At 45.0% G+C, this 27158-nt stretch overlaps 1 protein-coding gene across 4 annotated transcripts in view; it reads right to left on the reverse strand.

Annotated features, from left to right (window-relative positions):
* Positions 1-27158, reverse strand: part of TRANK1 (tetratricopeptide repeat and ankyrin repeat containing 1) — a 93815-nt gene that overhangs the window by 6616 nt on the left and 60041 nt on the right. For all 4 annotated transcript variants that reach the window (XM_057554886.1, XM_007191482.3, XM_007191481.2 and 1 more), the window contains 8 exons: positions 22916-23115; positions 22495-22632; positions 16794-16940; positions 15344-15500; positions 12636-12724; positions 10217-10320; positions 9976-10108; positions 3053-3198 (listed from right to left, as the gene is read on the reverse strand). In XM_057554886.1, the coding sequence (XP_057410869.1) occupies positions 3053-3198; positions 9976-10108; positions 10217-10320; positions 12636-12724; positions 15344-15500; positions 16794-16940; positions 22495-22632; positions 22916-23115 (1114 nt within the window). The remainder of the gene's footprint in view (positions 1-3052; positions 3199-9975; positions 10109-10216; positions 10321-12635; positions 12725-15343; positions 15501-16793; positions 16941-22494; positions 22633-22915; positions 23116-27158) is intronic.

Below are 27158 nucleotides of genomic sequence, written 5' to 3' on the forward strand. Positions count from 1 at the left end.
AACTCAGTATCACCCAATAGAAAATTTACAAAATGCAGCACAGAACAACTTACCATAAAATGACCACTTGTAGATAGGACCTGCAGAATAGGACCTAAAGTTATCCAGCATCTTTATCAAGGCTTCATTTTACACTGATAAAATTAATTCTTTATTCCTCGAAAGAACCAAGCAATAGTATGCTTAATTAATGAAATATAGTGGGGTTGCAGAAAAAGAAAAAATACTGAAAAAAACCCAAAAAAGAAACACACACACAAAAGAACAACCTCCTCCCAAAAGCCAAAAAAAGAATAAAAATAAAAAACAAAAACAAAAAAAGAAAAAATAAACAAAAAAGAAAAAAAAGAAATATAGTGGAGCTGCAACCTAGGCAAGTGACAGTTAGGCTGGAAATTCAATCTGTAAGGCAGAAATCATGCATAGCCAAAACCATCCTTGAAAAAAAGCCCTTAAACTTGCATAAAAGCTTGCTAATCACTTTGGGTACACAACCCTGTTGAGTCTGATACCTGATTAATGAGAAAGAGTAGAGATGGGGGCTGCAGACACACCAGCCATTACATCAATCTTCCTCTTATTAACCAAGCTGTGACTTTTCTCTTTTGCCAGGAATGTATGCAGTTGAGTTAGTGTAGATGAATGAAGCCCTGAAGTCAAGCTCCTCTTGACTCTGCTGATCAAAGTGAGTATATCCCACATACGAATTTTCAAGGCATTGGGCCAATCCAATGAAACACGCTTACTTCTGAACTCTCACAGGAGACAAAACACACTTCCTCACAACCAGAGAGGTGCCCAGGGACCTCCTGCTGTCCCAGGGTCATCCCACAAATATCAGATCCCTTCGTATAACAGGCCCTCTGTGAAGGGGTGTAACTGGGGATGAGCCTCTCTCGTGAGCTTTGGCTGATGGAGTAGGGGGTATTTACAGCAAGTTTAAAAATTTTTCGGGACCTCCCTGGTGGTCCAGTGGTTAAGACTCCATGCTTCCACTGCAGGGGGCCTGGGTTCGATCCCTGGTCAGAGAACTAAGATTCCTCACGTCACGTGGCGTGGCCAAAGGAAAAAAAAATTCTTAAACTAAGAAAATTTTCTTAGGTATTTTCTTTTCAAATCTAAAATGTCCTCATTACATTTTGAGTCAGGCCAGTTAGCAATTGAATTCTACATCCAGTATGTAGAGCATTCAAAAGACACTCAGAAAAATCAAGTGCGAGGCTCCAATTAATACTGACGACACTAGATCTCAACTCAACATATTATTAAAAAGAGTCAGTTGAATACCTCAGGAAAGCTGATAAAGATAAACAAAGTAATGAGAGACCCCCAAAAAATGTTTCTGGGGAAAATCTATGATTATTCAATGCTCTCCTGGAAAAGTGAGAACAGATTAACTAAATAATTGAAAGTACAAAAAAACCCTCTCAGGTGGTTTTGTCATATGGCCTCACAAGGGCATTGGCCTGGTTGATTACTCAGGGTACACAGCACCCAATCAATGTCACAGGGGGCACCCTGTTATGGATGACACTTTGTGTCCCCTAAAATTCATATGTTGAAGCCCTAACCCTTAGTGTGGTTGTATTTGGAGATGAGGCCTCTAAGGGAGTAATTAAGGTTAAATTAGGTCATAAAGGTGGAGCCTTGATCCAGTAGGATTAGTGCCTTTATAAGAAGAGACACCAGGGAATTCCCTGGTGGTCCAGTGGTCAGGACTCTGTGCTTTCACTGCCGAGGCCCGGGTTCAATCCCTGGTCGGGGAACTAAGATCTCACAAGCCGTGCAGTGTGGCCAAACAAGAAAAAAGAAAAGAAAAGAAAAAAAAAAAAAAAAAGAAGAGACACCAGACAGGGAGCTCTCTGTCGCCCACAGTCTCCCTCTCCCTCCATGCTTAAACACCAGGGGAAGTCCACGTGAGGACATAGCAAGAAGGCAGCTGTCTGAAAGCCAGGAAGAGAGCTCCCACCAGTAATCCAATTGACTGGAGCCTTGATGGTGGACTTCTAACCTCCAAAACTGTGAGAAAATAAATTTCTGTTGTTTAAGCCACCTGATCTATGGCATTTCATTATGGCAGCCTGAGCTGACTAATACATACACACTGTGTATATCTTACACATAATGGAACCAAAGACCTGGATAAAGGAATATGCTCAATTACCAACCTTGGCACTAGACACCTTCTTTTCCATTTCCAAAAATAAAACTCAATTTCTTTATCTAGGTGTTGGTTATACAAGTGTATTTACTTTGTGAAAATTATGTGCTTTTTAAAAATATATGATATACTTTAATAAATGCTAACTTTAATATAAAGTTTGAACACCTGGTCAATCATGTTCATTTTGTCACATGTATAATTTGGTAGAAGGCAAAGAAAATACAGAACTAAGCCACAGCCTACTTTTCCAGGAGCTGTTGAGCAGAAATACAGAACAGCAGACTCTACAATTCTAGCTGTCGCACTCCACCAGGAAGACCTCCGACAGGCATCAACCACATGCTGTTTCCAGATTACTTGTCATCCATTAACCCCACCCGTCTGCACTTCACCTTTGCAACATCAGTTAGGCTGAAGGCTCAAGGAGGCTCCACTGGGCCATGTATGAAACTTGTGTGTCCTACAACTGAGGGCATGTGTATATACATATCATACACATATGTATCAGGGCCTGGCTGGGCATCTGTCAGTAAATCACGATGAAGCAGAATCCTGACCGCCCACTAGTGCTCTGACCTCTATCCATCCACACATCAGTGAAACTGTCAACTCAGCAGGTAAAGGTGGAGAGGACAGAACTATCATTAAGCACAAAATTGCTGGGCATGTTACAGACACTCGTAACGCATCCTTCATCTTCTGCCCCTTCTCCTCATGATGCTGTATTCAAGGAGTTCTTGACTCAGCACGGAGGCCACCACCCAAGTGGTAGGAGGGTGACATGGTCAAGCCACTTCAGAAGAGCAAGACAACACCTCTTCAAGGAGCAACAGGAGGGCAGGGCTTGGGGGCACGTGGGGGAGAAAGGAAGAGAATAAAACCACTTACTTTTCCACTGCCACAGCAGCTTCTTCAAAAAGTTCCCCTTGGCAGTACATTTTGAGGGCTAGATCAAATTCCTGAATCTGCTCAAAGCATCTGGAAGCATCTTTGTAGCACTGGCTTCGCTTATAGAAAGAGGCGGCATCTCTTATCTAGGACAGAGTAAAATTTTACTCAGAGTATTTACAATATAACTTTTCATCTTTTTTTTTTTTAAACATCTTTATTGGAGTATAATTGCTTTACAATGGTGTGTTAGTTTCTGCTTTATAACAAAGTGAATCAGTTATACATATACATATGTTCCCATATCTCTTCCCTCTTGCATCTCCCTCCCTCCCACCCTCCCTATCCCACCCCTCTAGGTGGTCACAAAGCACCGAGCTGATCTCCCTGTGCTAGGTGGCTGCTTCCCACTAGCTATCTATTTTACGTTTGGTAGTGTATATATGTCCATGCCACTCTCTCACTTCGTCCCAGCTTACCCTTCCCCCTCCCCATATCCTCAAGTCCATCCTCTAGTAGGTCTGTGTCTTTATTCCCGTCTTACCCCTAGGTTCTTCATGACCTTTTTTTTTTTTCTCTTAGAGTCCATATATATGTGTTAGCATACGGTATTTGTTTTTCTCCTTCTGACTTACTTCACTCTGTATGACAGACTCTAGGTCCATCCACCTCACTACAAATAACTCAACTTCGTTTCTTTTTATGGCTGAGTAATATTCCATTGTATATATGTGCTACATCTTCTTTATCCACTCATCTGTTGATGGACACTTAGGTTGCTTCTATGTCCTGGCTATTGTAAATAGAGCTTTTCATCTTAAAAGTAAACCAACACCATGAATAATAAAGAGGATGTTCCTTTGTCTGTGATTTATTAGAATCTAGTGAAAAACACTAAAACATAGGTAATTTAGGAAAACTACTGCTTTATAGGGAGAAAAATAAAGTGAAATCCCAACCTCACACCATACACAAATGGAAGCTCCAGATGGGTTAAAGGTCTAAATGAGAAAGCTAATGGAGGAGAATGTATGAGATTATCTTTGTGACCTTGAGGTAAAGAAAGTCTTCAACAAAACTCAAAACACACAAACTTTGGGGGAGAAATTGATGGATTTGATTACAGTTGACCCTTGAACAACACAGGTTTGACCTGCACGGGTCCACTTACGCAAGGATTTTTTTCGATAATAAATACTACAGTGTGACATGATCTGCAGTTGGTTGAATTCCTGATATGAAACCAAGGATACAGAGGAACCTCAGATGTGGAGGGACAACTATAAGCTATATGTGGATTTTCAGCTGCGCCAAGGGTCAGTGCCCCAACACCCGCACTGTTCAAGGGTCAACTGTACATCAAAACTGTTCAACAAAGAGCACATCAAATAAAGCTAACAGAGAGAAGACAAACATTAACATCTAGCCCAGCACTGTCAGACAGAGCCTTTTGTGAAGATGGAAATGTTCTGTATCTATCTATCCAATATGGTAGCCACTAGCCACGTGTGAACACTGAGCACAGGAAATGTGTGGATAGTGTAACCGAGGAACTGTATTTTTGATTTCATTTAATTAATGTTAATATAAATTGCCACATGTGGCCACTGGCTACTGTACTAGAGTGGGCAGGTCCAGAACATAAAATGGATTCCTGCAAACACAAGAAAAAGACTTTCCAGAAAACTAGGCAAAGGGTATGAACTGGCAGTTTGCAGCGGGGGGAACTTAAATGACTAACAAATAAATGAAGATGCTCAACCTTGCTAATAACCAGAGAAATGTAAATTAAAGCCACAGTGAGACACATCCATGAGGTCTGCAAAAATTAGAAAATCAGAACCCTCTGAACGTGGTCATGGATATGGGGCACAAGGACCCCTCATGCACGGAGTGGTACAGCTGCTCTGGAAAGCAAAGTGGCTTTCAATTTTCACTTGGTGAAATTAAACACATGCACCCCCTCGGGTCAGCAAGCCCACTCCTAGCAGTTCACAGCACTGGAAGGGGATGCGCTGTGTCACAGTACCTGTGTGTGGCAGCTGGGAGTTGGTGGCGACTCGGATGTTCACCACTAGGGAAATGGGTAAGTCAAACGCAGTGGATGCCCATTCTGGAATACGAACAGTGGTCAGAAACCTGGCCGGACCTTAACACCATAGCAGAGGGTGGAAAAAGTTGCAAACAGAACAAGATGCTATTTGGATAAGCTTAAAATAAATATGTACAGAGAACACAATACTATTTATTCTTTGGTTATGCATGTGGATGGGGACATATATTAACTGCACTGGAATGGCAGCCAATGAGAAGAGAATGGAAATGGCCATGAGGAGGAAGAGGATGAAGAATATAAAACGATGGTGGGTTTGCGTGAACAGAAGAGTATATTCCACTCCTCTTCCTCTCACGTTTCCTGCCCAGCTTATCAGTTAATCCCGTTGGCTTGGCTCTCCCAACATTTCCCGGACAGGACCCCTTCCTAGCCCCTCCACCACCATGGAGGCAATCCAAGCCGCAGCATCTCAGCGTAAGCCGCTGTTCACCCCTCCTAACTGGCCTTTCCGCTTCTACTTTTGCTGCCTACAGAGCTCTCCACAGAGCATCCCAATAATTCATTTCATGTCACCCCTCCAGTCAAAACCTTCCACTGGCTCCCCCTCAACCCGGAACAAATCCAGTCCCTACCATGGACCACAAGGTCCTACCTGATTTGTTCCTGCCACACTCTCTGGCTCATTTTACCAGTTTGACCCCACTCACTCTGCTTTGGCCAAACTGGCTTCCTTGCTGTTTTTCAAACTCGCCCATACGCTCCCACCTTGGGGGCTTTTATCTGCAATGTCCTCCGGAAGCAGCTGTTCTCGTGGTCTCCCTGCTGAAGTCAGCTCCCTGACCCCGCCTGCACCTAAAACGGCAACGCTTGACACCCTCTCTCCCCTCCCCCAGCCCTCATCCCCGCTGACATCTTCTGTACTATTGGCTCTGTCACCTCTCTCCCACACTAGAAAGGAAAACTACAAAAGGCAGAGGCCCCTGCTCTGCTGCCTGTTGGTTGCCAAGCACCCACAGTGCCTGGTACACACTGGGGGGGCAGCGGGGGGCTATTTGTTGAATATTTCATTTCCTAACTCGACTGGCTGCACTTGACCTCCAAAGAGAAAACAGAATCAAAATGAAACAAAACAAAATGCATATGCCAGACTCTCTAATAAATCTCAGCTGGGTTTTATTTAACAAGACAAGCTACAAGAAATGCCAAAATATGAACAAGATCCAGGTGTGAGGTTCTTCTATGTCCAGAGACCTCACAGACCAGGGAGCTACTAGACCCATTTTGCCACATCAAACAAACCCCATAACCATAACCCCTAGCCACCTTTTCCTCTCCTTGACAAGGCTGACTACTCAGAAGAAAACCCCCAGGGTGAACGCAGGCCCCCTTAGGTGCAAGCGTGCACCCAACTGGGTTGAGAGAGAGGAGGGCTGGCTCTAAGCAGGCCCCCTGCCTGGGTCTCTGGGCTCCTGCCGCCCAGAGCAAGGGCCCTGAGAGGTTTCCAGGGAAACCAGTGTTGACCTCAGGAGAGGCAGGAAGCAGGCAAGGCAGAGGAATCCCTGAAAGGAAACCTTGTGCTCCCACAGCTGCCTCACAAACCCTTCTCCCAGGGTCAGCACACGTCTGGGGACCGTAAACAGGGAGGCGGTGCGGCCTAAGGATTTTGCAAAAGGTGGTCAACTTGAATCATGCTGGCTAGTTTGGTGGGATGACTGCAAGAGGTCTGATGCTCTCTGTGGGTTGAATATCCTGCCAGGGAGGGGCCTGAGCAAAGAAAGGGACCAGACTCTTCCCCGGCTAGGGCTCAGAGCTACTGGAATGTGCTGGCGAGAGAAGGCGGAAGGAGCTGGCACCGGTGGTCAACCCTGGGGACGTGAGGAAGGCCGGCAGCCTGTGTCTCCAGGACCAGGGCCGCCTCCACATCCTGAAGGCACTGAGGTCCTGGAGAAGGGAACGCGGGCCGGACATCTGGCCTCCTGGGCCCCACCCCGCTTTCAGAGGTGGAGCTCCGCAGGCCTTGGGGAGGTAAGGTGAGCAGACAAGGAAGGGGGCTCTGGCTCAGCCGGGATGGGCGCTGTCAGGCAAACAGGGGAGAGCAACAGGTTCAGGCCTGTCCCCTGTCGCTGTCACTGCTTAGGGCCCAAGGGGGTGCCTTGGAGATGGAGGCCAGGGGGCAAAGGAACATGGAGAGTTCAGAAACCATTTTAGTTCCTGGAATCTTATGACCCAAACTTCCTTCCCACGCTGAAATCCCCATTCCACCCCCTTCTCCCACATGCTAACTAGTCACGTCCCATACTAAACATGGGGCAGGGAGGGCAGCCTTGGGACGGTCTTATCTTCTCTGACACTGACTTGGGGCCACACTTCAAACTTCCCAGGAGGCCCCACCCCCACCCAGCCCAATGCCCAGGGTGCTCTGAGGGTCCAGGAGTTCCTCCAGTTCACATACAGACATGAACAAGCCCCTCCCTACTGGACGGTCATAACACCTGACGCAGGAGGAAATGCAGCAGCTGCAGCCGGGAACCCTACAGCAGCACCCGTGGTGAGGACTGGATGGTTTCACGTCCAACCCACTACAACGGATACGGTAAAAATGAACTGCTTCGTGTTATTTACAATAGCCAAGATATGGAAGCAACCTAAGTGTCCATCGGCAGAGGAATGGATAAAGAAGATGTGGTACATATATACAGTGGAATACTACTCAGCCATAAAAAAGAATACTACTCAGTCATTTGCAGTAACATGGATGGAGAGTATTGTGCTAAGTGAAAAAAGTCAGACAGAGAAAGACAAATACAGTATGGTATCACTTGTATGTGGATCTAAAAAACACAACAAACTAGTGAACAAAACATAAAAGGAGGAGACTCACAGATTTAGAGAACAAACTAGAGGTTACCAGTCGGGGGGAGGGGCAAGACAGAAGTAGAGGATTAAGAGTTACAAAGTATTAGGTAAAAAATAAGCTTCAAGGATAGGGGCTTCCCTGGTGGCGCAGTGGTTTAAGAGTCCACCTGCCTATGCAGGGGACACGGGTTTGAGCCCTGGTCTGGGAGGATCCCACATGCCGTGGAGCAAGTAAGCCTGTGTGCCACAACTACTGAGCCTGTGCTCTAGAGCCCTCGTGCCACAACTACTGAAGGCCAGGCGCCTAGAGCCTGTGCTCTGCAACAAGAGAAGCGACCACAATGAGAAGACTGCACACTGCAATGAAGAGTAGCCCCCGCTCGCCGCAACTAGAGAAAGCCTGCACGCAGCAACAAAGACCCAATGCAGCCAAAGATAAATAAATTAAATAAATAAATTTTTAAAAGTATATATATATATTAAAAAAAGCTACAAGGATATATTGTACAACATGGGGAATATAGCCAATATTTTATAATAACTATAAATGGAGTATAACCTTTAGAAATTGTGAATCACTATATTGTGCACCTGTAACTTACATATTACTGTACATCAGCTATACTTCAACTTAAAAATTTTTTAATTAAAATTTAAAAAATGAACTGCTTTTGTACAGCATTGTGACTGTAGTTAATAATAGTGTATTGTGTATTTGCTAAGAAAGTAGATCTTTAAAAATTTTTATTTATTTTTATTATTTTTTATTGAAGTATAGTTCACTTACAATATTATATTAGTTTCAGGTATACAACACAGTTATTTGATATTTTTATCGATTACACGCTATACAAAGTTATTATAAAATACTGGCTATATTCCCTGTGCTGTACATTACATCCTGTACTTATTTATTTTACACCTGGTAGTTTGTACCTCCTCATCCTCTTCACTTATTTCGCCCCTACCTCCACTCCTCTCTGGTAACCACTGGTTTGTTCTCTGTATCACTGAGTCTGCTCCTGTTTTGTTATCTTTGTTCATTTGTTTTATTTTTTAGGTTCCACATGTAAATGAAAACGATCTTAAATGTTTTCATCACAAGAAAAAAGATCATCACTATGTGTGGTGACGGACATTAACTAAACTTACTGCGGTGATCATTTTGCAATTTATGTATATATTGAATCATTATGCTGTACAACTAAAACCAGTTTGATATTATACATCAATTATATCTCAATAAAAAGAAGAAAAATGAATCACTAAGAAAATCATCACCTCTCGATGTCACAGCAATGCCAAATTGCCATAAAAATCTCCGTCTACTTTCCTCTTTGGAGTTAATCTTGTTGCAGATAATAAGAGTCTGTGGCCTGTGCCAGCCTGCAGACCACACTGTGAGCCCTGTGCTCTGGACCAGCAACTCTGTCCACTAGCGCTTCTAGAACAATGGAAATGTTCTATCACAACGTGCACTTGAGACGTGGCTAGTGAGACTGCGGAAGTGAATTTTTGACTTTATTACATTTTAGTTAACCTAAATGTTTAATTAAGTAGCCACATGTGGCTAGTGGCTGCCAGATGGGTCAGTGCAGATCTAGAGTAATTGCTGGGACACAGAGAAACCACCATGTAACTACCAGACCGTCCACCCAGGCTCACTCCAGACTGAACATGGAGAAAGAAAAGGCAGGAATATTCTAAAACCCGTCTTCCCTTTGATGTGAACATTTGGCCTCCCTGTGGTTAATAACGGGTCGCAAACATTCACAGACATGGACACACACACACACACATACATACACATACACACACACACACAGTCATTGAAACCATCCAAATGCTTGAGCACATGGAGAAAGAAGGGCCACCCACAGAATCGACAGGGCCAACCTCTTCCACTTGGGAGGATGGAAGCCCTTCCTGACACAGGCGGAGGCTGGGGGCCACCCTTCCATCTGCCCCACGGAGCCCAGTTCTCCTAGGAGCAGCCGTGGGCCAAACGTACCTTTCCCAGCCTCTCGCACAGCTGGGCACACAGCTGGAACTCCTTGGCGTAGCTCAGACACTTAAGGGACAGCTTTGGCTCCTTGCACTGCAGATACGTCTTAGCCAGTTCCAAATATTCCACCTGCTTTTCCCTGGGAGGGGGAAATAGAACAGGGTTTCCATGAAATATGGTACCAGTAGATTGAACCTGCAGCTCTCTCTCATCAGAGCAAACCCGAAATGACCCCCGAGGCTCTTACTTGGGGCTGACTTTCTTGGATTTCATGTTCAGGGCGGCGTTGTGGGCCAGAGCCAGCTTCTCCTTCTCCAACGCACCTCCCTTTTGGAAACACTTGGCTGCAACCTGGAACAGACCAAAGGTTTCTGTTTCCAGCAAGCTCACGGAGGTGACACAGGAACAAGAGTTAAAGCACGCATTCCATGTCTGCACGGACAAAGCATTGGGCCTCACCCCAGCCAAATCCGAGAGGGAGGGGCAGGAAGGTGCTGAAACACTAAAGAAAACAGCCTCAATTGGGACTGACATATACACATTGCTACATATAAAATAGATAACTAATAAGGACCTACTATACAGCACAGGGAGCTCTACTCAATACTCTGTAATGACCTATGTGGGAAAAGAATCTAAAAAAGAGTGGATATATGTATATGGATAACTTACTATGCTGTGTGCCTGAAACTAACACAACATTGTACATCAATTATACTCCAATAAAAATTTTTAAAAAAGGAAAGAGAAAACGGCCCCAGAGGATAAAGCCTAATTGTGTTACCAGCTAACACTCTGGACTCAAAGCTTCCCTTTGGAAACACCGAGGAGCCATGGAAAAGGCACATCAGACATATTTTTACAGGTCACCATAATAACACCCTCATCTGATCTTCAATAGCCGCATGTGAGATGTTTCATCCTTCCCACTGTATTTGGTAGCAACCTCAGGTCAAGGACATGGAGCAACTGGCCCAAGGTTGCCCAGTGGCTTTTCTGGGCTCAACATAGGTCCCCTCTAGTTGGTAATGACCAAGGCTAGTGGGCAGTGTTGGCGGAGCAGGAGCAGTGCACCTATTATGGTAGAAACGGGGACAGAGATGGTGTCCCAACACATCCCAGAAGATAACTGACCAGATCCTTGGCACATGCAGACCTGTATGTAGCAAATAGAAGATGGGCAGACAAGTGTCCCATGGGAGTCAGCCTGCTCCCTGCTCCCCACCAGCAGTAAGTTGCTGACATGTCTCCAAGTATGGACTACAGGACAGAAAGTTCATGTTCTGCCCAGCACGTAGAGATTAGGCCTCAGTGTGGGCAAGAGAAGGATTAAGTGGCACTTACTGATAACACGGGCAGGATGGCATCTCTCCCCCCGGGCTCTCTGTGCCAGCCTCCCCAGCCCCGTGGGTCTCCTTTCATTCCTGTGACACACGAAATGCTCCTTTCTGCCACAGGGCCTTTGCACACACTCTTCCCTCTGAGTGAAATGCTCTTCCATCCCTCCTCTGCCTGGTTAACTTCATTTACCCTACAGGTCCCAGCTCAAGGCTTCCACTCAAAGTAGCCTTCCCTGGCCACACCGTCCAGGACAGGCGGTTCTGGAGGCAGCTTGTCATTCACATGTGACATCGGGAACTGCTGGCACTGTGCCCTCTTCTGTACACCTATCCTGCCCACTGTCACATCCCCATGACCTAAACACAATGCTGGGCCCACAGCTCCAGAGGATATGCTGAATGAATGGACCTCAAGGGTTTCCGCTTGTACGGTGGTTCTGAGACACTTACTGACATGCAGCCAAAAACAATAAACTTCCTGAGTCCCAAAGCCCTTTAGTGGAGTCAAAATAAAGTCAGGTGAGGAGGAGGCTTTTTATAACATTCTCATCTGTGCTACTCCCCTCAAAAGATTTTAGATTCAAACATTCAAAAGGTATCTTTCAAGGGATAAAGAATTGGAAATCCACGGGCAATGCGTGTAACACCAGCTGTGTTCTGAAGCGAGAAAGGGAAAGACTTTATAGGTTTCTAATTTCATACCCACACCTGCTGCCCACATTGTCCCGCTCTACCCCCTCTCTGAAAAAAAAAAAATCTTGGTTTTATAACAACAGCCAGGTGTTTAGTATTCCTTGCCAATTACAACAAGGATGGGCAGTGAATACAGTGCAGGGCTCAGTCAACTTCTGCAGCTGCATATTTATGGAAACACTATCCCGACACGACCAAACACACAACAGTGCAAACTGTTTTCTCCTCCCTTACACCTGATTGCAGGGGTGACCACAGGCCTTCACCCCTCTCTGTATCCATCCTAGCCCCCTTATGGGGCAACTCTGCAGCTTCCCCCATCGGGAGTGCAGCCTGTTCCCCATCCCTCCCGACAGAAGGGTTCCTCAGCGGGCAGATGCCAGGACCCTTCCTCTTCCTATGATCACACGCTGGCACTTGGCCAAAAGGCAGGCTTGTCATGACCGCACGGGGGTGGTGGGGAGCGGGACAGGGAGATCTCTGCATGGCGGGTGACCTGATGTCGCAGAAGGGGCAGCAGTACAAGTACCATGACCCCGACCCCCGCCCCGTCCTGGTGACAAATGCAGTGATGAGAAACCTGCTGGTGAGGCTTGACGAGGCCACAGGTCACGCAGACCTCTCTCTCCTTACCTTCCAGCACTGGTGTTTAGCATAGTAATCTCCTTGGGCGATCCACTCCGCAGGGGTTGAGGTTTTAACAAACATGCTATCATCGAGGTCTAAAATGAAAGAGAAAGGTGGGTTTGCTTCTCTGGGGATTCCTTCACTGAAACCTGTTGTTATGGGCTCGATTTTGTTCCCCTACGCCCAAAATTTCAAGTGTTGAAGTCCTAACCCCCAGTCGCTCGGAATGTGACTGTATTTGGAGACAAGGGTCTTTAAAGAGGTGACTAAGGTAAAATGAGGTCATATGGGTGGGCCCTGATCCAATCTGACTGGCATCCTTATAAGAAGAGGAGATTAACACATACAAAGAGACACAGGGGGCTGACACAGAGAAAAGGCCATCTACAGCCAAGGAGAGAGGTCTCAGAAGAAATCAAACCACTGACAGCTTTACTGATCTTAGACTTCTAGGCTCCAGAACTGAGACAATAATTTCTGTTGTGTAAGCCACCCAGTCTGTGGTATTTGTTATAGCGGCCTGAGCAAACGAACACACCTATGTTGTCTGTCTAGCGTTCATGTAAGGTACAGTGTAGCTTACCAAGCCAGGTTGTGGTGGGTTTTGGGAGAAGGAGTTGGAGGTGAGAAAAGATGCTGTTTGATTTTTGAACTTTGGTCTGCCTTCCTTTCCTAGAGATACGAATTAGAAGACAGACAGCAATTTCCAGTTCCTCCTTGAAAACCCAAAGCCATGTAGCTCTTGGCAAACTCCCATGCCGGGTGCCTTAGCAAGGGACAAGGTGATAGGATGTGACAGTATTTCCAAATGTGCAGACTTTGCCCTCATCACAGCAAGCAATCTGACACATTCTGGTTGGTGGACGTTGACCACTGCCACCACCTGCTATTGGTCCCGTCTGTCAGCCTCAGCAGCCGGCGGTGACTGCGCTGGCCCCCCTTGCTGAGGACCCCTGAGCACTGCCAGCGGTGCTGGGGGTGGGGGCAGAGGCGACACTCCCTGGGGGTTCCGAGCCACAGCTTCATGAAACACACAGAAGGCTGGATATCAGGACAACGCGGAAGCCAAATCTGAGCCGGAAGGTCAGAGTCCCCTCAGCCAACAGATGTCAACTAGAGGGGCCAGGCAGACAGGTCAGCTTTGTTTAGGTGGTGCAAAAACACACGCCAATCCTTGCAGCCCCCCGCACGCACCGTGTGCAAAGCTGACTTTGCAGCATCTTGTTCTGGTGCTGTGTGCACTGTGAGTGTCCAGGTGACATCTTATTCCCACAGCAAAGCCCCACACAGTATCTCTGCATCTGGCCGGTGACCTCTACTGGTGCCGCGTTGAAGAGACCCCCCAAATGCAAAGTCACCACACTCGTCCCCAGCTCCCCAGAACAGTGAGAACAGATGTCCTCAAAGACTTTACCATGTGCAACTCATAACTCACAATTAAGACAGGACTTTTTCTTGCATTCTTAATGCAAACAAGAGATAATATTAATTGTAATCCTTTTTCATTTTGAATTTTTAAATTAAAAAAAAAATCGCCAATCTTGATCTCTTATAATGGGTTGCCAGAACATATTGTGAGAATAAAAGGACTCTGAGATGATGGGAGGAATAAGAACCACCACGGTAGGTCAACGCACTCGTTTTCCTTTTAGTGGAGGAAGTGGAGGCCCAGGGGGAGAAAGTGGTAGCTGAATTAAGTCCCATGGCTGCACAGATGGAAAGGTCTAATGAGAAGCCAGGTTAACCCCAAGCCTTCGACTTTTCACATTACGGCACCACAGTCAGGTCCCAGGAAAAGAGCATCTAATCCTGGTCCCCGACTGAGCCATTGGCTGTAACCAGAAACACTCTCCATAAAACTGGCTGGAAAATGCTCAGGAAACCAACAAACCTCTCTGCAGCCACAGAGCCATGGGCTTTCCCCCATCTTTGGAGAAATTCACCATGGCCTGGAGCGGCCAACTCAACAGCTAACCCCCGAGAAACAGAACAATTTTCTCCTTCATGAGGGCTGGTTATCTGTCTCCCAGTTATCCCAGCAGGAGACCTTCATTCCATTTTTTAATTAGCTAGCCTTTGTAAATTATGAAAAACAATACATAATGATGTTGATTTTTTTTTAAACACTGCAAACAGCACAGAAATGGTGAAAAGTTAAAGAGGTCCACATCTAGTTAACAACCTCACACCCACCGGTCCCAGCACCAGAGAAGCCACTGCAGACACTTTCACCTTTATGGACACTTAAGTCGTTCTTAGTTTCTTATCATTACAAACGGGGCTGTAACGAGTACTCTCGTGCATGTTATCTTGGAGATTTTATAAAAGAGTATCTCTGGATAGATCCTTAGAAGTGGAATTACTGGGTCAAAAGGTCTGTGCATTTTTTATTTTGATAGATATTGCCAAACAGCTGTCCAAAAGCCCACAGTTAATTTGTATTCTCCCAATAAAGCCTATTTTGTCTATTCTTTGCCCATGATCCTTACTTTTAAAGGACAAATAAAAGTTCTTCCCTGAAGGAGTTAACCCTCCCAATCTCATTACAACTTCAGTCTCCCACACACTTTAGCAATAAATAGGAACACTCATTTCTCAGAAGAATGTGGAAAGAAAGTGCTTTCCAAAAACTATACCCTTTACCCCTGGCCATAGAGCAGTTGAGAGTAACATGCTTTCTGTCCAACAGCCAGAATATTTTAATGAGCGCTTACCTTTATTTTCATCCATTTTCACGACTTTGACAAAATTCCTTTTCATGAAATATTTGAAAGCAGGAGCCCGCTTCTCTGGGTTTTCGTCAAAGATCCAGAGGTTGACCCGAGCCCGGGTGATGGCCGTGTACAGCTGCTTCAGCTCCCCGTTCAGGAGCTAAAGACAAGATCAGGACAAAGGCATGAGCCTTCAGGCTACAGTACAACGTGTCTCACTTCAACGGGCTTATTCTGATTTTGGAGAAATATTCAAAAAGTACGTTTTATGAAGTACAGCCCAGGCCTGAGCAGGACGTGGGGAGCCCACTGTGGCTGGGGCAGCGTCAGTACAGGCCCACCCTTGAACCTGCTGTACTTGTCCACTTTGAAATAATTATAGATTCCTAGGAGGTTACAAAGATACTGCAGAGAGGTCCCATGTACCTTTCACTCAGTTTACCCCAAGAGTCAGATCCTACCCAATTACTGTAACTTATTTTTAAAAATTGGAGCAGTGGGAATTCCCTGGCGGTCCAGGGGTGAGGACTCCACACTTTCACTGGCAAGGGCCAGGGTTCGATCCCTGGTCGGGGAACTAAGATCCCACAAGCTGCACAGTGCAGCCAAAATTGAAAAAAAAAAAAAAAAAAAAAATTGGAGCAGTCCCACGCTGCTATTGTGACTATTATTAGCACTATATTACTCCTGACCTACCCCATGACTGAGGACTCTGGGTGTAAGGGGACTATGTCTTAGACTCAGGGAGGACCTCCTTGATTAAATCATGCACATTTCAAAACAACAACGGATTTGTGGCTACCCAGAGGTCTGCACAGCTTGGTGATGATTTAACATCTATGTGCAGAGCCTTCCAGGTAGTTACAGAAATAACCGGATAACTGCTCTTCTGTTTATTTGTTTTCTACTATGTAGGAGACATAAAACTAGGACAGTAGTTTCTCCCAAAGCTTTTGGTTTTTTCTGGTTCGGTTTTCTGTGGTGTTGCCCTCACTCTTGAGGCCTCTGTCAGCCTCCATCGGTCTAGAACTCCACAGAGCTTTTCGGCTTTGGCCTACTTCTCGGTGATATAGTGGGACGCCCATGGGAAGGGAGACAGGGTCCCTTCACAGACAAGGCTGGAAGACAATGGTCTCCACTGACTACAGTCACGGACTTCACTTCTGAGTTCCCCGTCAGCAATGTCAGAGTTTCTGAACAGAGCTCCAGAGGCGAACAGAAGGTGCCACCCTCCCCCTTCGGCCCCCCCCCCCCATCAAGCCTGGCTCTCTGCTGAGAAGAGGGGGTCGCCAGCGCTGAGCCGCCCACATTCCCTTTCCCAACCTCCACCCCCTAGTGCTGACGGGCAGGAAGACCCGCACCACAGGCTCCATCTTTAACCCCATCTTATCGGCCAAACCCTGCTTACTGGCTCCCTGTCAAGCAAGCTCATGGACCCGTGGCTGATACTCACCTTGTACATTTCCGGATTCACCATGAGAGCCCTGCTCTGGGAGGAGCTGCGTTTCTCTAGGGGCACCTCAATCAGCCACCGGCTTTCCTCTCTGGACTCAGAGGATGAAGGGGTAAATGAGGAAATGATCTTCCATTCCTTGTAAGCCTGAACAACAAAGAAAAATGAAAGACCAGCAGAATTTGCTTCTGCAGTGCACACCCAGCCTCCCTGGGCCTCACAGAGAACTGAGACCCCTTTGCCTGGCACGGCGGCCAGGGCTTCAGCACCAGCCGTGAGGAGGTGGTCATCCTATGGCCTCAGAGTGGGGGTTGGGGCCCAGGTGGTGCAGGCAGGGATCAGGGCAGCTACCGGGAAGACCCCCACTCAGCTAAGACGGCCAAGAAGCAGGCACATGTGCTCACTTCTAGCACGAGTGTTTAGGGCCTGGAGGTTCCTGTTGTTGAAAGAATGTCCACAAGCAGAATGGAGAGAGAAAACCAGTGTCCTCACCTCTTTTCACAATGTGTTTAAAAAATGCCACTTAGGGTCGGTCATTAAGACACATGTGACGCTTAGGGTGGTACCCACGGTGCCCGTCCATGTTGTCACAAATGGCAAAATATCAACTCGATGGTGACAAGTGGAAACTAAATTTTTTTTTTAAGGTTCATTTTATTTTTCCTTCCTTCCTTCCTTCCTTCCTTCAATTTTTTGGCCACGCCGCACAGCATGTGGGATCTTAGTTCCCTAAGTCCCAGAAACTAAATTTTTGGTGGTAAGCATGCTGTAGGCTATATAGAAGTAGAAATACAATCTTGTACATGAGCGACTTATATAATGTTATAAACCAGTGTTGCCTCAATAAAAAATAAGTCTAAAAAATATAAATACAAAATAATTTGTGTTAAGCTTTGGGTTTCATATGACTAAGAGTCACAAATAACAAAGATAATAAAAATATAATTACTGCTGTTACATGTGGATAGTTTAGCCATGATTAGATGAGTAGTAAAATAAAGATGTAATAATTCATAAATTATTTTTACATGTATTCTACAAAATATAGTCTTGCCCTTATGTCAGCAAAATTACTAGTTGTGTTATAACTGAATTTTCACATAATTTGTGTTATATTAAATGCCCAAGATTAAGAGATGTAATTGCATTCAAACTGTAAATAATTTGAAACATTTTCACTGAAAATATGAATGTTAGGAAATGTAAGAATAAAAAATTAAAATTATTTTCTTATGATTAAAAAAAAAAGACACGTGACAAAATTTCCTAACCAAGTGATCCAATCAAGGATGGAGCTCGGGAATTCCTTGGCAGTCCAGTGGTTAGGACTCTGCACTTCACTGCAGAGGGCCCAGGTTCAATCCCTGGTTGAGGAACTAAGATCCCGCAAGCCACAAGGCGCCCCCCCCCCTCAAAAAAAAGGATGGAGTGAAATTCAGGAGCCGTGGGGTACACTGTGCAAGGTGGACTCTGAGGTCAGACGGAACAAATTAAATCCCAATTTGTCCACTTATTATGTGACCTTGAACAAATGCCTCTTCTAGGTCTCATTTTCCTGTTCTGTAAAATGTGGATGACAGAACTAACCACATTTGTTGGAAAAATAAAAGGAGACAATCAATGTCAAGTGTCTCTGCAATGCCTGATAAAGAGTTGGCATTTTAGCCATTTTACCCTTTACCCAAATCAAGCCACAAAACCACGGTGACTTGTAGACCAGGGTCTGTAAATTTTTTTGCTAAAGGGTCAGATGATAAATAATTTTGGCTTTGTGGGCTATACGGTCTCTATTGCAACTACTCTACTCCACTATTGTAGAGCAAAAGCAGCTCTAGTCAACAGTAAATGAATGGGCAAGTGTGATGCAATGAAACGTTATCTTTTGACACTAAAATTGAATTTAATACAATTTTCGCATGCCACAGGATATGATTTTCCTTTTGATTTTTTTAACCATTTAAAAATGTAAAAACCATTCTTAGCTCACAGGCAGTGAGCTGGGTTTGGCCCCCGGGCCATGGTTTGCAGACCCTGGGGAGGCAAATGTGACCAGATTATACACAGTATTCAGAGTGAAGAATTCCCATGAAATTTCAGATTTCATACTTTATTGTGTGTCTTGGGGGAGTAGGTAGCCAATTCTCCTACCCTTCAGCTTTTTATAAAATGGCGCTACTTGCCACCTATGTATCTTTTCAAGGATGATGGAAAGGTGGAGTGGATACAGTTCATTACCTCCCTTCAGTTCCTCTATAACGTAAACTCTATAAACATTAGGTTAGGGACTTCCCTGGTGGCTCAGTGGTTAAGAATCCGCCTGCCAATGCAGGGGACACAGGTTCGAGCCCTGGTCTGGGAAGATCCCACATGCTGCAGAGCAACTAAGCCCGTGCACCACAACTACTGAGCCTGCGCTCTAGAGCTGGTGAGTCGCAACTACTGAGCCCGCGTGCCACAACTACTGAAGCCCGCATGCCTAGAGCCCGTGCTCCGCAACAAAGACAAGCCACTGCAATGAGAAGCCCGCGCACCACAACGAAGAGTAGCAACCGCTCTCCGCAACTACAGAAAGCCCGCATGCAGCAACTAAGACCCAAACGCAGCCAAAAATAAATAATAAAATAAAATTAATTAATTAAAAAAAACATTAGGTTAAATGCTTTAAACACTATCTATTAAATAAGAGTGGTTATGCTACTAACCAATTAGGGAATTAATCACCAGGTTCTGAGAAGAGATGTGAGTCATGTAATCAATTTTAGTAGTTGGAAGTTAAAAAAGAAAAAAATCTTCAGGACATATCTCTGACTATCTTTTCATCTTTGTAAAGCTGTTTACCCAACTTAATTGTTTGCCAAAGAAAGCAGGCAAGAGACACACATGCTAACAACTGAGGAGGTCCGGCAGACAGCAAGAGGTGCAGGCTGCCTGCACTTGGAAGGGCCGGTGAAGCACCTGTATCTTAAAACTGCTCGGAGGAGGCGCAGAAGCTGCTTGTGTGGCACACGACTAACCTGTCTCCATGAATAAAACACACTTCCCTCTCAAGACAGAGCCTCCCAGGAGCGAGCATGTGTGTTTCTGGCAAGAATACAGGCCTGCAGCACTCCCGGCAATAAAAGGAAGAAGCATCTACAAGTCTTCCAGCTTCTTCTCTGGGGATTAATAATTATGAAGGAAAAGGGCTTAGACTCTACCAGCAAGGCTTCTTTTGTGGGGCCTGTTCTCTAGGTTAGTTCAGCAACCCTTAAAAGTAGTGGTTTTGAAAGTCTCTCCTGTCCTGGTCACACATGAGTGTGAAGGAAGGGACTCCCCACTGGGGCAGAGTGTCAATGGCAAGCACCCCTCCAAGTCCCCACAGGAGGAGAGTTTGGGGGTGACCAGAGAATGACGGCCCCTCCCCCAAATGAGGCAAAATCCTACAAGAGAAGGCCTTGACATAACCATTCCTTGGTTCCTTCCTCATCTCAGATGATGACCCTGGTGTCCATGTGGTTGAACAGGTAACAGTGAATCCTCTGAAGAGAAAAATCACAAGCCAGGGCAACAAGAAGCCCCCTACACACACATACACACACACACACACACACACACACACACAGCACCTGCCAGACACATAAACGGGGGTGGAAGAGGAGGCCAGGGATGGAGGGAGGAGTCCTCCACAGTCTCCCGTGTCAAACAGCAAGTACTGTTCAGCAGCCTTCACCCATCACCCCAAAAGAAACCCCACGTGAGCAGCCAGACAACAGGTGCATGGGGACTTATGTGACCTCTGTTTTTCCTCTCCTTTGATGGTAGCATCTCCTCTCATTTGCTGACTGGTGCCTTTTGGTCCTGTGGTTGTAAATGATAAACTGAGGGTGTGCTTTGTGCTGGGGAATGCACCATTCCATTCCCTGGTAATTGGGAAGCATCACATCAGAAGTCTTTTTAGAATTCTCATTCTGTGTATAGGATGAAGTGGATGTTACCACAAGACTTAATTTGTGATTGTTTTAATTTCATGCAACTCACTGATCCATTGGTGGGAGCTTAGGGACAAGGGATCCAGGATTGTGCCATTCCAGGGTCAAGGTGAGAGAGAATTAAGTAGATTTTTCTTTCACAAACAGAGTTGACCACAAGTTACCGATCCATAAGTCCAGAGCTCCTGGAGCTTCTTACTAGCACAAGCATACAACTGGCACTTAGTAAAGGACACGAACAACAAAGTCTTACCCTTTCCTCTTTTAGGAGAGCCTCAGTCCAACCATGACCAAGGGATGTATTATGAGAAAAAAAAAGTTAGTCCTCGGAGATTAAAAATGGTTCCAGGATTAATGAGAGTGCATCTGATTTTATCAGAAAAGTCAATAGAAAAGGAGTGCACTCAAGGTATGGTAATGATATATTCATTGTGGAAGGTTCTGGAAGCCGATTTGCATGCAGGGTATTAAAAGGAAGGGAGTACAGTGGAAAGATCTTGAGATTTGGAACTCAAAGCATCTGAGTTCATCTCCGAGCTCTGCCACCTACATTACGACTACAGGCAACTTATGTAACTTCCATGACCCTCAGTCTTATGTGTAGAATGAGGGTAATAAAAATACACACAACGTCAGAGGGTTGGTGGAGGATAAATTGAGACAATGCGTTCAAAAAGCACTTTATAAACTGTAAAACATCCATAGCAATATTAGTCATAGGTATTATCGAGGCAAATGTGACATTTAAAAAAAGACCAGAAAAAAAAAAACCAAAAAAACAAAGGACTCCATTTCAAGGGTCAGTTCTGGGGCAGATTTTAAGGAGTCAAAGCTAACGGTGCTCCTGACTTGGGTATGAAAACAGCCCCTTCAAGCATCCACTGCGTGCAGCGGGAAGTCTGCAAAGGGGAGCAGGGTACAGCCAGCTAAGTCCCCAAAGGAGACCCCACAGCATGGTCAGCAGCCAACCTGAGACTTCACCGAAGACGGTGGTGAAGAGAAGGCAGTGGCTATGAAACTGAGGACAATGGCCTTGAGCTGGCGGCTCTACCTATAATGTACTGAGGTCAGGAAGAAAAACCATCACAAGGACTCAGGAGCCAAGTCAAAACAATGGGCTGGCACAGAGGTCACTGGGGGTCAGTCCGGGGACTGTTTTGCTGCCATTGTGGGCAAGGGTGGCAAGCAGTGGTGGCAAAGCCATGCCTGGAGGGAGCTCAGGCAGGATGGCTGTTCTCGTCCCCTGCATTACCTGATCCTGTGCGCAGGAACCAAGGCTCATGTGTCTTCCCGCAGTTGTCTCCCTATGAATGACCTTGCCTGGTTCTGTCCTCATAGGGTGGACACTGCTATCCTTGCCTTCATTTGTAAGGCTCTCCTTAGACCTTGCTCCAACTTGAGGATCCTTGGGAGTCAAGGATAACAGTAGCTAGTGAAAACCGGGAGCTGGCGCTTGGGTACCAGGCATTCAGAAAAGATGAATACAAGAAAACAGGGAAGGGCAAGGCACGGGGAGAGCCGTCCCACAACACACTATGAAACAAGCCACAGACATTGTCAAAAGCCGCATCCAAACACACAAAACCCCACACCAAATGGATGGTGCTCCAAAAGAGAAACGGTCACCTGTGACAAACTCTCATCTACTCAGCTCCAAAATTCTCTTTCCTGGAGTGGAAGCGGAGCTCATACACACACATGCGCTGTGAGAAAAAGAATTCACTATGACATACTTCAGAATCAGTGAAAAAGTTGTAAAGGAGGACGTCATCAAATTCTAGGCCTTTGGCTTCGTAAATTGTTAGCACAAGCGCTAATCCCAGCTCTTCTGGAATTTTCTCCTTTGCCATTTCATTGGCTACAAGGATTACCTAGGAAACAAAGGGGGACAGAAGAGAAAAAACTTCACATTGTACAAAGAGAAATCTAGTAAAGCTGAGTCTATTTCTGAGGGAGGCAATTAATGTCTCTGAAGAGGAGCGGCCGTTGTGGTGGGAGTATTAATAACACTTAGTCACTCACCCATCTCTGAAACTTCCTCGTTCTGGGACAGGGGCTACTGAATTCTACCTTGTGGAAGAACTCAGCTTCTCAAACCTTTTTTCAACTGCAAACTGCCTTTTATTTTAAAACATACAATCTCAAGAAACTCACCTGGTGGGCTCCAAATTCAATGGGCTGGGTTTTTCTTTTGTTGCCTCGAAGCAATATTGCCAAGTCACTTACACTACAGGACTCCAGGACAATTGGTCTGGGACCATCAAAGAGGCCAGAATCCCTTGGAAGGCGATCAAAAGATTCCGGGAAATAGAACTGAAGTAAATCTACCACTCCAGATGCCAGATTGAGGATTCCTGGGATAAAACAAGTCAGACACTGTACATCACGCCAACATAGCTGGGTTTTTTGATTTGTTTGTTTTGTTTTGTTTTTGGCCACGCCACACAGCTCGCGGGATCTCAGATCCCTGACCAGGGACTGAACCCAGGCCACGGCAATGAAAGCCTGGAATCCTAACCAACTAGGCCGCCAGGGAACTCCCGTACATTTTGTTTTCTTATTTTGGTTTTGCTTTTCTCCTGAGAAGCAGTATTGGTCCTGAGAGTACATACAATTGCAGCCAATTTCCAGATCCTGTTAGATTATCACTTTGGCTCCGAGCTGTATTACTCCGGGTACCGCGGACAAAGGCAGAGATATGTTTGCTGTCCTAAGAAGGTTTTGTAAATCTCATTCCTGGACTATATTCATGTGAGAGAAAATGACCTCATGAAGAAGAGTCAAGGCAGAAATGTAACTAAACACTTAGAGCTGTTAGAATGCTAATACAGGGGCTAATATACACAGTTAAAAAATAAGAACTATCCTGTCCCCTGTTGTTGGTACTTAGAGCACTGGAGACGTTACATGGTAAGAGCTGGATGTTAGGTGGGGCAACAACCTCGGCTTCCATTGCCCTTTTCCACCAGGTTTATACCCAGCGGAGAGAGGAGTATACTAAGAATAATTGTCAGAGCTGGAAAAAGGATTTTCCAACGAGCTTTCTCCTTGGGTCCCATTTTTGTCTAAGCGCTGAAGTAACACTGACAGTGATGTCAACTAAACAAGAGGCACCTTCATAAAGATTAACCTGTTTAATTCTCACAACAGCCCGGTGAGACAGACCAGACAACCCCACTTTTACGAACAGGGACTCCAAGGTCTGAGAAGTTAGTAAACACCTCCAAAAGAAGCTGGACTGAATACAGATCATCCTGGGTCTCCCACTATTCTTAGGGGCCATGTGCCCTTTGCCCAACACCAGCTAGAATTCTATGAAATGGGCATATGTGTACCCATTGCTATTACCAAATAGTAAAGGGAAATTTTACTATCCAATGCTATTATTATTAACACTATGCAATATAAAGAAATCAAGAATACAAGTGGAAACTGTTGAATTTAAGCAGATCAGCTGCAACTGTGGTTCAGAGATGTACATTAATGAGAGAATCAAAAAAAGCATGGAAGTGTTCATTTCAGTGAAAAACTGGAATCCACTTAAATGCCCTTCTAGGGAACTAGATAAAATTTTTTATACAAACATGCTCAAAGAATAAAAGATGGTTCAGCTATAAAAAGCAATGAAGTACTGATACATGCTACAATATGGAAGAACCTTGAAAACACTGTGCTAAATGAAAGAAGGCAGATATAAAAGGTCACATATTGTGTGATTCCATTTATATGAAATGTCCAGAATAGGCAAATCCACAGAGACAGAAAGTAGATTAGTAGTTCACAGGGGTGAGGAGGGGATGAGGGTGACTGCTAACGGTTATGGGGTTTCTTTTGGGGGTGATAAAAATGTTCTGGAATTAGATAGTGGTAATGGTTGCACAACCTTATGAATATATTAAAAAACCGGGCTTCCCTGGTGGCGCAGTGGTTGAGAATCTGCCTGCTAATGCAGGAGACACGGGTTCGAGCCCTGGTCTGGGAAGATCCCACATGCCACGGAGCAGCTGGGCCCGTGAGCCACAGCTGCTGAGCCTGCGCGTCTGGAGCCTGTGCCCCGCAACGGGAGGGGCCGCGATAGTGAAAGGCCCGCGCACCGCGATGAAGAGCGGTCCCCGCACCGCGATGAAGAGTGGCCCCCACTTGCCGCAACTAGAGAAAGCCCTCGCACGAACCGAAGACCCAGCACAGCCAAAAATAAATAAATAAATAAATAAATAAAATTAAAAAAAAAAAAAAAATTAAAAAAAAAAAGCTCCATTTAAAAAAAAAAAAAAAAAAAAAAAAAAAAAAAAACCACTAAACTGCACATTTTAAACAGGTGAAATGTTATGCTATGTGAATCTCAATTTAAAAAAGAATAGGGCTTCCTTGGTGGCGCAGTGGTTAAGAATCCGCCTGCCAATGCAGGGGACACGGGTTCGAGCCCTGGTCCAGGAAGATCCCACATACCACAGCGCAACTAAGCTCCTGCGCCACAACTACTGAGCCTGCGCTCTAGAGCCCGTGAGCCACAACTACTGAGCCCACGTGCCACAACTACTGAAGTCCGCACGCCTAGAGCCCGTGCTCTGCAACAAGAGAAGCCACAGCAATGAGAAGCCCACGCACTGCAACAAAGAGTAGCCCTCGCTTGCCGCAACTAGAGAAAGCCCACGCGCAGCAACGAAGACCCAACGCAGCCAAAATTAAATAAATAAATTTAATTTAAAAAGAATAAACATAGTTATAAAAAAAAAAAGAATAAAAGATGGGGGAAATATTCACTAAATATTCACTAAATTATGATTGATTAAACAATGTTAATCAATCATAACACTGATTATGTAAATATACATAATCAATCAATAAATGTGTGTGATAAATGCATATTTGTATATGGCCAGAAAAGAGATCAGAAGGAAAGGAAACAAAATATGAGTAGTGAGTAGCCTTACAGGGGGCTTGAATTTTTTTTTTAACGTTTTATGTGTTTTCTAAAGTCCCTCAAATCTAATACATATTATTGGGGCTTTTTCTGGTTCTATACACAGAAACATTTACACACAGTCTTCCCTCTATCTTAACAGGAGGTGGAAAATGGAGTTTATATAGTGATCATCTGGGTGGGTTGCTTACTACATAAAAAAACAAAACAAAACAAAAAAAACTGCTCACAGGACAATTCCCTTTGCCATACTCTTATCTTGCTGATCATAAAGGCTGCTGCCCCAGACCAGTGGTGATGAACCCACATACACATCAGAATAAGGGGCTCATTCAACTACTCATGCCAGGTCCCCTCTACAGAGTCCGACAACAAAAAAAGGGGGTGCCATCTGGAGCTACCCCCTGGGGACAGAGAAATGTGAACGTCTTGGTCACCAAGCCCCCACACAGTGCCAGGTAGGGGAGGAGCTCAATATATGTTTCCTGAATGGATGAAGTCTCGTATTTCCTGTTAAGAGCATAAACTTCTTTGTGCCAGTTTTTCCTGCACAGCACAAGTAGAAAGTCATGGAAGAGCAAGAAGCTGAGCGGCTCGGACCCAGGCAGACCCTGTAATTGACGGGCAACACCAGGAAGACTGTGAGAGCCCTGGAAAGCTGGGCTGAGCTGTGTGGTGTATGCTACACTCTGGGAGGCCACCTGACTTCTAATTGTTTTCTGAATCCTTGGCTAAACAAATCAGAATGTTAATCTACTTTTACATTGTAAGGGTGTTAAGAGTACCAATGTGTGTGTGTATGTGCATGTACGTGTGTGTGGTCTGTGTGTGTTTTCTCTTTTCATCAAACCATAGCCTACCTGAAATGCATCCAGAAAAAGAGAATCTATCAAAACCCTACAATAAGCACCAGACTTAAATGGTGAAATGTTAAAAAAATATTCACATTAACTTCAGGAATATCACACGGATGCCTGTTACTGTTTCTGTTTAAGGTCCTAACCAATAAAATATGATACAAAAAAGAAATGACAAGTATAGAAGGGAAGATCAAACCTGCCCTTACCTGCATAAAAATGTCAAAATCTAAATGGTAAATGTAGTAAGTGTTCAGCAAGATTGTGAGATACCAGGTCAATACACGAGAACCAACAGCATCCCTCTATACCAGCAAGACATGGCTAGAAAACTTAAAAAGAGAAAAAAGGTGCAGCCATGATAGTAACAAAAAAGTATAAGGTTTCTGGGACAAATCAAACAGCTGTGTAAAATGTCTGGGGAAAATTATAAAATATTATTGAAGGCAGTAAAAAAAAATCTGAACAGAGAAATATGCCAAGGTCATGGTTCAGAAATCCCTACAGTGTAAAGACGTGAATTCTTCCCAAAGAGTGAGAAATTCAATTCCAATCAAAATTACAAAGAGTCACTGGAGAAATTTGATAATACAGTAAATAAGACAGTGTGATAATA

The sequence above is a fragment of the Balaenoptera acutorostrata genome, chromosome 10 (assembly GCF_949987535.1).
Source record: "Balaenoptera acutorostrata chromosome 10, mBalAcu1.1, whole genome shotgun sequence".
NCBI lineage: Eukaryota > Metazoa > Chordata > Mammalia > Artiodactyla > Balaenopteridae > Balaenoptera > Balaenoptera acutorostrata.